At 38.0% G+C, this 13,231-nt stretch overlaps 1 protein-coding gene across 1 annotated transcript in view; it reads left to right on the top strand.

Moving 5' to 3' along the window:
* Positions 1 to 12,819, top strand: part of Kiaa2026 (KIAA2026 ortholog) — a 100,062-nt gene extending 87,243 nt beyond the window's left edge. The window contains exons 5-7 of the mRNA XM_013026444.1: positions 1,086 to 1,201; positions 6,947 to 7,134; positions 8,515 to 12,819. Coding sequence (XP_012881898.1) covers positions 1,086 to 1,201; positions 6,947 to 7,134; positions 8,515 to 12,149 — 3,939 coding nt within the window. The 3' untranslated portion in view covers positions 12,150 to 12,819. The remainder of the gene's footprint in view (positions 1 to 1,085; positions 1,202 to 6,946; positions 7,135 to 8,514) is intronic.
* Positions 12,820 to 13,231: the final 412 nt, after the last annotated feature.

Here is a 13,231-nt window from a genome sequence, read left to right as displayed (position 1 = left end):
CGATAAGCCTAGCTTTTCTTACCTTTTTCCTTACTCTTTGGGAAGATTACCAAAACTTTGCTAAATGAGCTTAATTGATTAGTTTATGTAAGTGTACTTTGCTTATGTGATGAGTTCATGTTAATGTATTTTTATGGGGTTTGGGTTCATTTGTCCATGGGAATCAACCCCAGGGATCTTTGCATGTATGTGGTTAATTATTTATTAAAATTTTTATTATGACATAATTAAACATTTAAATATTTGTCACCTGGTTGGATAAAATGAGATTTCTCCTATAGAATCAGATATTGTTAAAGATATAAGATTTACTGCCAGGCGCTGGTGGCTTCCACTTGTAATCCTAGCTACTGAGGAGGCTGATTGCTGAGGACTGAGGTTCAAAACCAGCCTAGAGAGGAAAGTCTCTGAGACTTTTATCTTCAGTTAACCACCAAAAAGCCATAAGTGGAACTGGGCATCAGTGGCTCATGCCTATAATCTTAGCTACTCAGGAGGCTAAGATCAGAGTCACGGTTCAGAGCCAGCCAGGGCAGGAAAGTCCTTGAGGTTCTTATCTCCAATTACCCACCAGAAAACCGTAAGTGGTGCTGTGGCCCAAGTGGTAAAGCACTTGCTTTGATTTGAAGAGCGCAGGGACAGCATCCAGTCCCAGGGTTCAAGCCCCCAAAAAAAGCCGTAAGTGGAACTGTGTCTCAAGATGTAGTGTGTTATCCAAGATCACAAAAACTCATGGTGCTGCAAGGAAGTGGCACTGTAGCTCAAGTGGTAGGGCACTCACCTTGAGCTGAAGAGCTGAGGGACGCGCTAAGGCCCAGAGTTCAAGGCCCACGACTGACCGAAAAAACAACAACAACAACAAAAACTCATGGTGCTTACTCCCTGAGTTCAAGCACCAAGACCGGCACCAAATTAAGTAAATAAATAAAATAAAACAAGATGTATTTCTCCCCTTTCTGCAAGCATTTGTGGAAGAATTAATTTTAACTGGTTATTGGCACTTTACTTTTTACTGAGCAGATAAAGCTTGATGTTGACTTTTAGATGGAATCTAAGGGATTCACTTTAAAATATTGTGTTCCTAGGGCAAATGGTATCATCGGAGACAAGCTGTAAAAGAATTACATAGTACATTGATACGTCTTTTAAATGAATTATTACCATGGGAACCAAAGTTAATGAAGGCTTTTCAAAGAAACAGGTAATTAAAGCTTTATGATCAGTTTTACTTATTCTAGAGCTCTTAATAGATGGTTTGGGGAAAGATACACTTTTCCATTCATTTGTAATTCTGCAGATATTTTTGAGTATCCACTGCATGATACTTCCTCAAACCGTGGGAAAACTGTTGATTAAACCAACTCTCTTCTCTGTGACTTATATTCTAATGGAAGAAACATACAAACTCAAATGTGATAAAGGCTGAAGGGATAGGAAATGCCTGATTTGGAGAGGATGAAGATTACTCTTCATAGAAATGAGGAAGTTAGCCTTGTGGATAATCTGAGGGAAAAGCAGAGAGACTAGAAAGTGGGTAGTTTGTAAAGTTGGGATATCTGTTGTTTTGTTTGTTTGTTTCTTGGTTTGTTTTTTGGAGAAATGCAAAGAGGCAAATTAACTCAAAGCAGCGTAAATGAGAAAGACAAGAATCACAGAGGTAAAATGAAAGACATTCAGGTCATATAGGACTTTGAAAAGTTTGGCTTCTTTTTTGGGGAGGGGTCCAGTTGTGGGGCCTGAACTCTGGGCCTGGGCGCTGTCCCTCAGCTCAAGGCTAGCACTCTACCACTGGAGCCACAGTGCCACTTCTGGCTTTTTTTCCTTTTGCTTATGTGGTGCTGAGGAATAGAACCCAGGGCCTCAGGCACGCAAGGCAAGTGCTCTACCCCTGAGCCCCTGAAAAGTTTGGCTTTTATACTGAGCAGTACTGAAAGGTTTCACATAGAGAAAGATGTAGTCTTTATCTTTTCATTGTTGTTTATTTATTCACAGAGCAGGGTATTCAACCCAGGATTTTGCACATGCTAGACAAACATTCTCTTGCTGAGCTACATCACCACACTTAGATGTTAAAGCACTCAACTCTAGCTGTTTAATCACAGCAATAGTGTTACAAAATATACTTAACCTATTGTTTTTAGTTAAAGAGTTCACATTAGTAATGCATCTTAGTTATTTTGAGTTATTCCATAATTTTTAAGTAAAGCAAAAAAAATCTTTGAAATGAACAGTGTCAGTTGAACTTGCCATAATTATACCTATTCAGTCCTTGCTTCCTTTAAACATGTCTAGAACAATATTTCTTTTCTTTCCTGTTTCCTCCAAAAGAGGCAGTTTAGAAACAGTTCTGTATTGATACTTGGGAAATGCCATTTCTAGTTCATAGTGTATGTGTAAAAGTAGCAATATGCCATGATCATTAAACTTTAATCACTTTGCTGTTAGAAATTTATTTTACAAAATTATACTAATGCATTTAGAAAAAAATGAAACTGCTGTAGTAAAAACTAAGTTTGTTTCAAAAAGTTTATTTAGACATTGGTTATATTGTCTTTGAAAATTACAGTAACCTATGTATCCATCTGCTTTGCAACTATATATAAACTTGTCTACAGTTTTTAATTTCATAACAACAAAAATATTTTGTTACTTAAAAAAGTTTGAGATCACCCACTGATGGCTCACTCCTGTTTTCCTAGCTACTCAGAAGGCTGGCATGTAAGAATTTCAGTTTGAAGCCATCCAGACAGAAAAGTCCCTGAGACTCTTATCTCCAATTAATCATCAAAAAGCTAGAAGTAGAGGTGTGGTTCAAGTGGTAGAGTGCCAGCCTGAAGCAAAAAAACCATTTGAGAGCTGATGGCCCTGACTAGATAGATAGATAGATAAATTAGATTCATAAAACAAAATAAATAGTAAACTAACACAATAAATAGATAACTTTTTAAGAAAAGGAAGACCGTTGATGATGTGTTGAGGAAGATTAGGAATAAGAATTCATAACAGGTCTGGGAAGGTGGCTCAGTGGTAGAGTGCTTGCCTTGCATGCCTGAGGCCCTGAGTTCGATTCCTCAGCACCACATAAGCAAAAAGGAAAAAGCCGGAAGTGGCGCTGTGGCTCAAGTGGTAGAGCACTAGCCTTGAGCTGAAGAGCTGAGGGACAGCACCTAGGCCCAGAGTTCAGGCCCCACGACCAGACCCCCGCCCCCCCCACAAATAAAAGAATTTATAACAGAAAGTGGGTAAAAGTCTTAAGAATCTGTTCAAGAGATTAGGAGAAAATTGAAGAACCTTTTTTTTTTTTTAAGTGGTTGTAGGGCTTGAACCTCAAGCCTGGGCACTGTTCCTGAGCTCTTTTGTTCAGGGCTAGTGCTCTACCACTTAGAACCACAGCTCCACTTCCAGTTGAGTGGCTAATTGGAGATAAGAGTCTCACCGACTTTTCTGCCCAAGCTGGTTTCAAACCACCAGCCTCAGATCTAGGCTTCCTGAGTAGCTAGGATTAACTGTGTGAGCCACCAATGCCTGGCTTGAAGAACCTTCTATGGTGTTTTGCTGTAGAGTACAAAAATGGGGTAATGCCTAAAGGACAAGTTGGAGTTAAGAAAAGTTACCCTGGTAGTTGTTACAGTTTTTTGTTTTGTTTTTGGTGCTGTCCCCTAGTTCTTTCACTCAAGGCTAGTGCTCTACCACTTTGAGCTACAGCTCTACTTCCGGTTTTCTGGAGGTTAATTAGAGAGATAAGAGTCTCACAAGGACTTTCCTGCTGGAGCAGGCAGGCATGAGCCACCAGCACTAGCTTATGGTTTTTATTAACTAAATATTTCAATATATAGTTTAAAGTGTTAAAAGTTAGTCTTGTCAGGTGCCGGTGGCTCATGCCTGCTGAGATCTGATGATCACGGTTCAAAGCCAGCCCAGGCTTTTAACCAACAGAAAACTGGAAGTGGCACTGTGGCACAAGTGATAGAGCACTAGCCTTGAGCTGAAGAGCTGAGGGACAGCACCCAGGCCCAGAGTTCAAGCCCCACAACTAACTACAACAACAAAAAAAATTAGTCTTGTTTCTTACAAATAACGTATTTTGTTACTTATGAAAATTATCTGAATGATAATAAGTGGACTAGATGAAGAAGAAATGTTTGGCACAGTGATACTTTGACTAGACAAAAGGATGAACATAATTAGCAGTATTAGCTAGATATGAATGCAAATGAAAATACCTTGCAGATAAGATGTGAACCTTGAAATTCTCTTTAAGTTGCTATTATATGCCATGAAATAAGAAGCAATCAAAGCTAGAAAAGTAGTTCAGGCCTATAATTCCTAGCTACAGGCAGAGATCAAGAGAATTGAAGTTCAAGGTGAGCCACGCAAAAAGTTTGTGAGACTCTAACTCAACCAATAAGACAATTGGCACAGTGGTATGTACCTGTTACCCAGGTACGTTAGAAGTGTAATTGTTCAAATCCAGTCCATGCCAACCTGGGAAAAATGTGAGCTCTAGTTAAAAAAATAAATGGGATTAAAGACATTACTTACACTATCTGGAGGCATATATAGCACTTTACCTGTCCAGCACAACATCCTGAGTTCAAAACCCAGTGCCACAAAGAAAAAAAGGAGTACCTAGTAACTGAGCACAAAGAGAGCTCCATGCTGTCCCCACATAAATACCTCTCTTACCTTACAGATTGAGTCTTTTTTTCTTTTTTTTTTATCAGTTGTGAGGCTTCAGCTCTGGGCCTGGGCACTGTCCCTCAGCTCTTCAGCTCAAGGATAGTACTCTACCACTTTGAGCCACAGCACCACTTCCAGTTTTCTGGTGGTTAATTGGAGATAGGAGTCTCATGGACTTTCCTGCCTGGGCTGGCTTATAGATTGAATCTTCCAGCTACCCTTTGCTAGCTCCTGCCAGCACCTCACAGCCCCACAAAATCTCCAAGCAATCATTTAAAACAAGTAATTAAGTAACACTTTTTGAATATGTGCCACACAAACTATGAAGTGAATATTTTTGTTATCCCCATTCTATAAATAAGTAAACTCATGTTCCAGAAAGATTAAGGCATTTGCCTAAAGTTTTACAAATAGTAAATTTAAGAAGTACTTAAACTCCAATATGCACAAAATAAGAATAGCAAAAATAAATTGGAAAATGTATGTTCAGATTTTTCTGGAGGGGGAGCGAGAGGATGCCATTTCCTGAGGGTTTTTTGTTTTCTCTTTTTCTCAAGGCTAGCACTCTACCATTTGAACCACAGCTCCACTTCCAGCTTTTTTGGTGGCTAATTGGAGATAAGAGTTTCATAGACTTTCCTGCCTGGACTTGCTTCAAACCACATTCCTCAGATCTCAGCCTCCTCATTAGCTAGGATTACAGGCATAAGCCACCAATGCCTGACTATTACAGATTTTTTTTTTAACAGACAAACAGTAAAAGTTTAGGTAAAATAGAAATTTAGTTGAAAGCAAAAGGACTTATAAGAGATCCCCAAAATAGCATCTAATCATTTAGAAATGTCTCCATCTCTCCATAGTTTCTCAGAAACATTGCTAAGATTTCTGTGAAAGTTTCAGAGAGTACTTATTTTTTAGCTCTGCTAAAAAATTATATTATATGCCAGGATTAAGTGATGGATATATCTATGACAGTGTTTATTGTTCAAATAATCAATATTTTTGCTTAAATTTCTTAACTAGGTTTTAAAAATGATCTTCCAAACTATGCTAAAGTTAATTATTTTAATACTATTTCATGTCACTCTAACTCCTCTGTACATCACCTTTATAATAACAACAATTAAAAAAATGTTGAGACTATCTCAAATCCATTAGTCAATGAAACTACAAAAATTTACCTTTCTCTCACTTAATAAGTCTAATAACCTTTAGAAAGACAAATAGGTGATAGATATGTCCTAATTTTATTCAGAAATTTGCAGATAATCTTTTCTATTTCTTAGAAATAGGATTTGTCATGAACTTTACAACTTTGGTGGGGGGGGAGGATTGGGTAGGGGGGGTGAGGATGGAATGGGAAGGGGAAACAAAGGAGGAGGCTACAATTCTTGATAAGAAATGTACTCATTATCTTGCCCATGTAATTGTAACCCCTCTGTATAGTAGTTTCACAATTAAAAAAAGAAATAGGATTTGTCTTCTTGATCACTGGTAAGACTGAACTAATATGCATCTTACATACATTAAGATTTAAACTGAAGCTGGGTATATATGGTTGCACATGCCAGTAATCCTAGCACTCTTAATAGAAAAGGCAGAAAGATCACCAGTTCAAGGCCAGCCTGGTCTACATAGTAAGTTCAAGGCCAGTCTCAGCCTCATAGTGAGACCTTGTAACAAAAAAAGTGTTAATTATGATAGTTCACACCTGTAATTTCACTACTCAGGAAGTACTCACAGTTTGAGGCTAGCCTGGGCAAAAAGTTAGCAAGGCACCATCTCATCAATAAGCCAAGTTCAGTGATGCACACCTGTCTTCCCATCTACACTGAAGGCTATGGATAGGAGATTCAGTCTGAGACTGGCCTTGTAAAACACAAGGAAAAAATGCAAAAGAGGGTGGAATGTGGTAGAGTAACTATCTCGCAAGTGCAAGACCCTTCAGAAACCAGAGTACCACCAAAAATGTTAAAAACAAAAATAGGCTAGGTACCAGTGGCTCATACCTATAATCCCAGCTACTTAGGAGGATGAGATCCAGAAAATCATGATTGAAGCCAGCCTGAGCAAAAAAGTTTGTGAAATTCTTTCTCCAAAATAATCAGAATAAATAAGTCATACATATAAAATATTGTAAAATAAACCAAAAAAGATGAAAACCTAATTTTAGTGTCAATTGAAAATATTTTAATGTAGAATTTAAAATGCTAACAGGGAGTTTAATACAGATGTATTATGAGTTATATTGGGTATTTTATTTTAGGAGTCGCCTAAAGAAAGACTATGATGATTTCAGAAGACAACCTGATCATGATAAATTTTCTCGAGAGCTGTGGACTACTGAAGAATGTGAAGGAGATCCTGGGAAAGAATCTCCTAAAGTAGAAATCAATAGGTCTATAGACTCAACAGAACCTCTAGATATCCTGGAGAAAGATCACTTTGATTCAGGTAGGCATTACAAGTTTTTAAAAAGCAATACTAAATGCACAAAGATAGCTTTGTTGTTGTTGTTGTTATTATGGAGGCAGAAGATAATCTGGTTAGAGAAATCAGATATGTTTTAAAGAAGTACTGTCCATGTCCTTATGAGAAATTTCTTGGGAGACACTATTATATTTCTAAGATTTTCTGGAGCCAACGACTAACTCAATGCTTATCACATACCATATAACCTTAATCTGTTACTCCTTTGAAATTATTTCATTCTCTTCTTTTTTTATTACTAGTTTTGAAGTCCTATTTCTGAAGTTTGGAATTTGGAAAGTCTAATCCTGTGAAGTTTGTCATTTTTTAAATGACCAAGATTGGTGGCCTAATGAGACCAGAGGAAATACATCATTTTAGTAAGGATAGGTGTCTGGGTCAGACTACATGTAACTCGTCCATTAATTGCATAAATCTAGTTTAATGGCTTTCTTTAGTTATATGAAAAGTTAGTATAAAAGCTTATGGTTATGCATATACCAACAGTTTTTCATTGCTTTGATGAATTATAAAAATATAACTTCTCAACTCAGTTTGTTAGGATCACAGATTTTTTACTAGAAGGATAAACATTAGAAAAAGACATTTTTTATCCTTTAGAGTTTCTAAAAACAGAATAGAATGAAAAACTCCCTGTTCCTCTCCTTTTCTCTTCCCCTTCCCCTTCTTCCTCCCCATCTCCCTTTTCTCCTCCTCCTCTTTTCTCTCCCTTTTTCTCTCCCTATCCTTTCCTTTTTCTCTTTACTGGGATTGAATTCAGGGCCTGGTGCTTTCATTGAGTTGCTCATGAGCCATACCTCCAGCCAGAACTGTCTTTGGTGTCAAGATTTTCCTATCAAGAGGAAGAAAACAGCAAATAGATTCCTTCCCAAATTAAACTCTGAGCCCTACTTGTTAGCTTAAGTATCCTTTTTTTTTTTTTTTTTTTTTTTGTCGGTTGTGGGGCTTGAACTCTGGGCTTGGGTGCTGTCCCTGCACTCTTCAGCTCAAGGCGAGAGCTCTACCACTTGAGCCACAGCGCCACTTCCAGTTTTCTAGTGGTTTATTGGAGATGAGAGTTTCATGGACTTTCCTACCGGGCTGGCTTTGAACCTCGATCCTCAGAACTCAGATAAAAAGTTTCCTTTTGCATTTACATTGGCAACAGAATTAGAAAATAATTGGTTGCTCTAGTCAAAGGTCACGTTACTTTTATCTCCATAGGTGGTGCTGAAGCTTTTGAATCATCCAACAGTAAATTTCTTGATAAATTGACAGCTGAAAGATTGACTTGCTTTAATTATTGGTGTTATTACTATTCAGCCAGTGTTTTCTGTAAACAAATACTTGTTTTATAATTTTCAGATGATATGAAATTGTCAGAAATTGATTTTCCTATGGCCAGAAGCAAACTGTTGAAAAAGGAATTGCCTTCTAAGGATGTACTGAGGACACTGCCTAAAACACTTAAACGACAGTCCAAACAAACTAATTATCCGGATGATAGCACAAAAGAGCTTTCGCCAAGGAAGAAGGCAAAGTTAAGCACAAGTGAAACAACAGTTGAAAATTTAGAAGGTGACATGCAGATTGACTGTTTGAATGAATCAAAGCATATAGAGCTACCATTTCCAGAGTCACTTGCCTCAGTGGATTCAGTACCAGTGTCTACTCTCCAAAAAGGGACCAAGCCCATTCAGGCATTGCTTGCAAAGAATATTGGGAACAAAGTGACCTTAACAAATCAACTGCCCCCTTCTACAGGTAGAAGTGCTTCTGCTGTGGAAAAGCCAGTTGTATCTCCTCCAGAAGCAAGCCCCATGAAGCCAGCATTAACCTGCCTATCCAGTACAAAAAGTCCTTTACAGATGGTATACAAAATGCCCTGTGGTCAGTGGTTGCCCATAGATCTTCACAATAGCTCTGTGAAAATTCAGATGCAACCTGTGATGGATCCTAAAACAGGAGAAAAAATTATGCAACAGGTTCTTATTTTGCCTAAGAATTTTGTGATTCAGCACAAGGAAGGAAAAGCAGTTGCAAAAGAAATATCACCACTTCAACAAAAAGGTACAGAACAACATTACCCATCTTTCCCAGCAACAGCAAGTACAAATGCTTCTTCAGCGTCGGTTCTTGTCACCTCAACAAGTACTGTTTCTGCCCAACTGCCTAACACAGTTTTTAACAAGATAATTGCACCTCCATCAAATAGTAGTAGTGCTAGACCACAGCCTTTGTCACCTAAAACCTCTGTAAGTAATTTATTATTACCACCAGTTAAAACTAGCCAGAGTGAAGCAGGAAAAACCAAGAATGCAGTTTCAGCAACCACATTCCCCCAGCCTGTTGTTTCACCTACTATTTCCTCAACAGTTCAACCTCTGTTATCAGCAACAACACTAAGTGGGTCTACAAGTCTTGGTAATCCCCTTACCTGTTTTGCACAACAAACTACTGACTCTACTGAAGCAAAGCAGGAACTGAAAACTGTGTGTATAAGAGATTCACAGTCAATTCTTGTTCGGACTCGAGGAGGTAACACTGGAGTTGTAAAAGTGCAGACCAATCCAGATCAGAGTTCCCCCAACAGCTTATCTTCAGGCTCAGTTTTCACATTTGCTCCTCAACTTCAGGCATTTCTAGTGCCCAAATCAACTTCATCATCATCAGTTTTTTCACAAATAGCTGGAATGACTACTACATCTAGTCTCCCACAATGCAGCCAAACACCCACTTCTGTTTCCATTCCTTGTGGCTTTAATCCCTCTGTGGGAAAAAATCTCAAACCTATGTTAGGCCAGCCCTCCAGCACTGGTAGTTTGATAAATAAGACTTCACCCACACCCTCTTCTCCCTTGAAGTCATCCTCTGTTTCTTCCAGCACTCTACTACCATCAACAACAAATAGTTCAGTTAATGTAATTAACATATCAACAGGAAGTTTTGGTCAAACCAATGCAAATGCTATTCATACTCCAAATAAACAGCAGCAAGTAGATTATATCACAAAGAGTTGCCCTATTATGAGATCAGAAGCAACAGCAGCAATAAATGGAGATGTGATCAGTGGGACTCCAGTTCAGAAACTTATGCTGGTATCAGCTCCATCTGTTCTTCCTTCTAGCAATGGAACTACAGTTAATGTGGAACCTGCGCCAACCTCTACAGGTATTTCAACCCAGAAATTAGTTTTTATTAATGCTCCAGTTCCCAGTGGCACTTCTGCCTCAACTATTGTTGCAGAACCATTGAAACAAAGTCTTTCTCCCCACCTGAATAAAACATACATTAAGAGTCCAGAGCAACCCCAGATAGTACTAATTCCATCTTCGGTGGGAGCACCATTAAAAATAAATTCCTCCCCAACTGTGTCTCAAATAAAAGATGTAAAAATTGGGCTAAACATAGGTCAAGCAATTGTAAATCCTTCAGGCCATGTACCAGCTATACCATCAATTAATATATTACAAAGTGTAACGCAGAAAGGAGAAGAGAAAAGTAGCAAGGGCTATGTTTTGCCACTGTCAACAACTGGTAATTCAGTTTCATTAAGCTCAAATTTTGTGAGTCAAAATATTCCCGCTGTTAATGAATCAGTGGTTTCTGCAGCTAAAGCAGTAAACATGTTTTCAGTTACAGGAGCAAATGTTTCTTTGGGTTCCCTTTCAGTGACCTCATCCTCTGCTGCAGTTGGGACACAACCTCCTGTGTTAGTCAGTGGAAATGATACCTCTTCAAGAATTATGCCTGTTTTGTCAAATAGACTTTCCACATCAAATCTCGGAAACACTGTGGCTATATCAACTGTGAAAACAGGACATCTTGCATCCTCTGTTCTTATCTCAACTACACAACCAACATTGACTCCCAAATGTTTAACATCAGCTTTGCAAATTCCTGTTACTGTTGCCTTGCCCTCGCCTGTGACTACATCTTCAAAAATAATCAGCACAGTTCCACAATCAACAACAGCAACAGGAGCCACAAATCCTGTATCTCTTTCTAAAAGACAATCTCGAACTTCTCTCCCATTTCAAACACCAGGGACTTCAACTACAGTGCCAACAAATGGAAACACAAATAAACCTCAAACTGAATTGTCAACACTTTCTCCAAGTCCAGGTAGAATCATTAATATTTCCAATTTTACTTCTCTGCCAAACCACCAAATGTCCCCTGCTTTAGTAAAATCAACCCCCAGTTTCAATTGTGCTCCAAGTGGCTCTGTTGTTCACACTGCTACACCACCATCAAATGTAACTAGTCTGGTAGGGGGTGCCTTCAGTGAACCTTGTATTCAGCAAAAAATAGTTATCAACACCAGTACACCTTTGGCACCTGGTACTCAGATCATGATTAATGGAGCCCGGTTTATTGTCCCACCACAAGGTCTTGGAGCTGGCAGCCATGTTCTCCTTATATCTACTAATCCAAAATATGGACCTCCCTTGGTTCTAAACAGTGGCCAAGGCATTCAGGCTACACCAGTAGATAATCCTGCCCAGAAGGTAACAGTAGGATCAAACCATTCTTTGGGTGGGCAACCTGTTAAACATTCTCTAAGAAGCTCTACAAAAATTATAAACTCGCTTGGGAATGCCAGTTCTCTTCCCACAGTACATACAACACCACAAATTGTAAACACAACTGCTAAAATTTCTATTCCACCTCCTGCACCAGCAGTGTCATTGACTTCAGTTATTAAGTCTCCTCCAGCTACTCTTTTGGCTAAGACATCTTTGGTGTCTGCCATTTCTTCTGGTAATCCTCCACTGCCAAGTAGCACTTCGGTATTGCCTTTGGACACATCTGTGAAAAAATTGTTGGTTAGTCCAGAAGGAGCCATTTTGAACACCATAAATACTCCAGTCTCTAAGGTTTCTTCATTGTCTTCATCTCTCTCTCAAATTGTTGTATCTGCCAGTCAAAAACCTGCCTCTGTCTTCCCTGCTTTTCAATCATCTGGTTTAGAGAAACCTGACACAGCTGCATCTTGAATTAGACTAAACGAGCCAGTTTTTAAATATTGGGGCATTGTTTTAACTCCCTTGAAAAATTTTAACTGTTTATTATCTGTTGAAAACATACTCTATACATAGTTGAGAGAATGTGTACGTGCGTGCGTGCGTGCGTGCGTGTGTGTGTGCTTTAGCTTGCAGCAAGATTTTCTTTTTTTAGGGAGGGAAAAGTGTATAGAGGGAAAAGTGTATACCATTTCACTCATTGATAGGAGGATGTTTTTCAGAAGTTCTTTGTTTAAATATATGGTCAAGATTTACTTGTCTGTATAAAAAACTGAACAAAGTCAAATTTGACTAGAGTAAGCTAGCCTTTTGCACACTTAAGTCGACATTTCTTTTTTGAATTTGAACTATTACAGCGTATTGATGATATAGTTTTCTGTGTCATTAGTAAAATCTTATTTTTGTTTCTGTACAAAGAATATATATATTTATGCATTGTGAAAATGCAGCCCATGGTGTAAAATTGTACATATTCCTAAATCCCTAACAAGCTGTACTAAATATATGTACAAAGAACTATGCTGTCTTATTTATGTTTTGTTTACATAATGTATAGTTTTTTAAGTATTTTAGTAATTTTGGACCAGTGAACTGTTAGCAACAATGCAGAAGGATCTGCATGTAATAAACTTGAGTTGCTGTATTTCTTTGTTTGAATTTGCCATTTTTAAAATGTGTTTTTGTTTCATTGAAAAAATTGCATGATATAATTAAGACAGGCCTTTTTTAAAAAGGAAAAGAGTGCTAAGGCTAGGAAATGTGTATTAATAATGCTATTTGTGTACAATTTTACAGTTTACATTTACTTTCATGAAATCATTTGATTTTCACATTACTCAAGCAGTTATGTGCTACCCAGCTGTTAGGTGGTAGAGCCAGTATTTGAGCTTAATGCTCCAGAATTTTTTCTCTGGTTTTACATCTATTTTTAAAAATAGATATAGAATTTTTATTCTAGATTTCATAGTTTGACTTTTTAAAAATCCACTATCAAATTATACATTGAATTTTTTTCCTAGCCAATATATTTTGTATCTGTTAATGTACCTCTAATA

Source organism: Dipodomys ordii, unplaced genomic scaffold (assembly GCF_000151885.1).
Source record: "Dipodomys ordii isolate 6190 unplaced genomic scaffold, Dord_2.0 Scaffold93, whole genome shotgun sequence".
NCBI classification, from domain to species: Eukaryota; Metazoa; Chordata; class Mammalia; order Rodentia; family Heteromyidae; genus Dipodomys; species Dipodomys ordii.
Note: the sequence above shows the minus strand (reverse complement) of the source record. Positions and strands in the feature narration are given on the sequence as shown.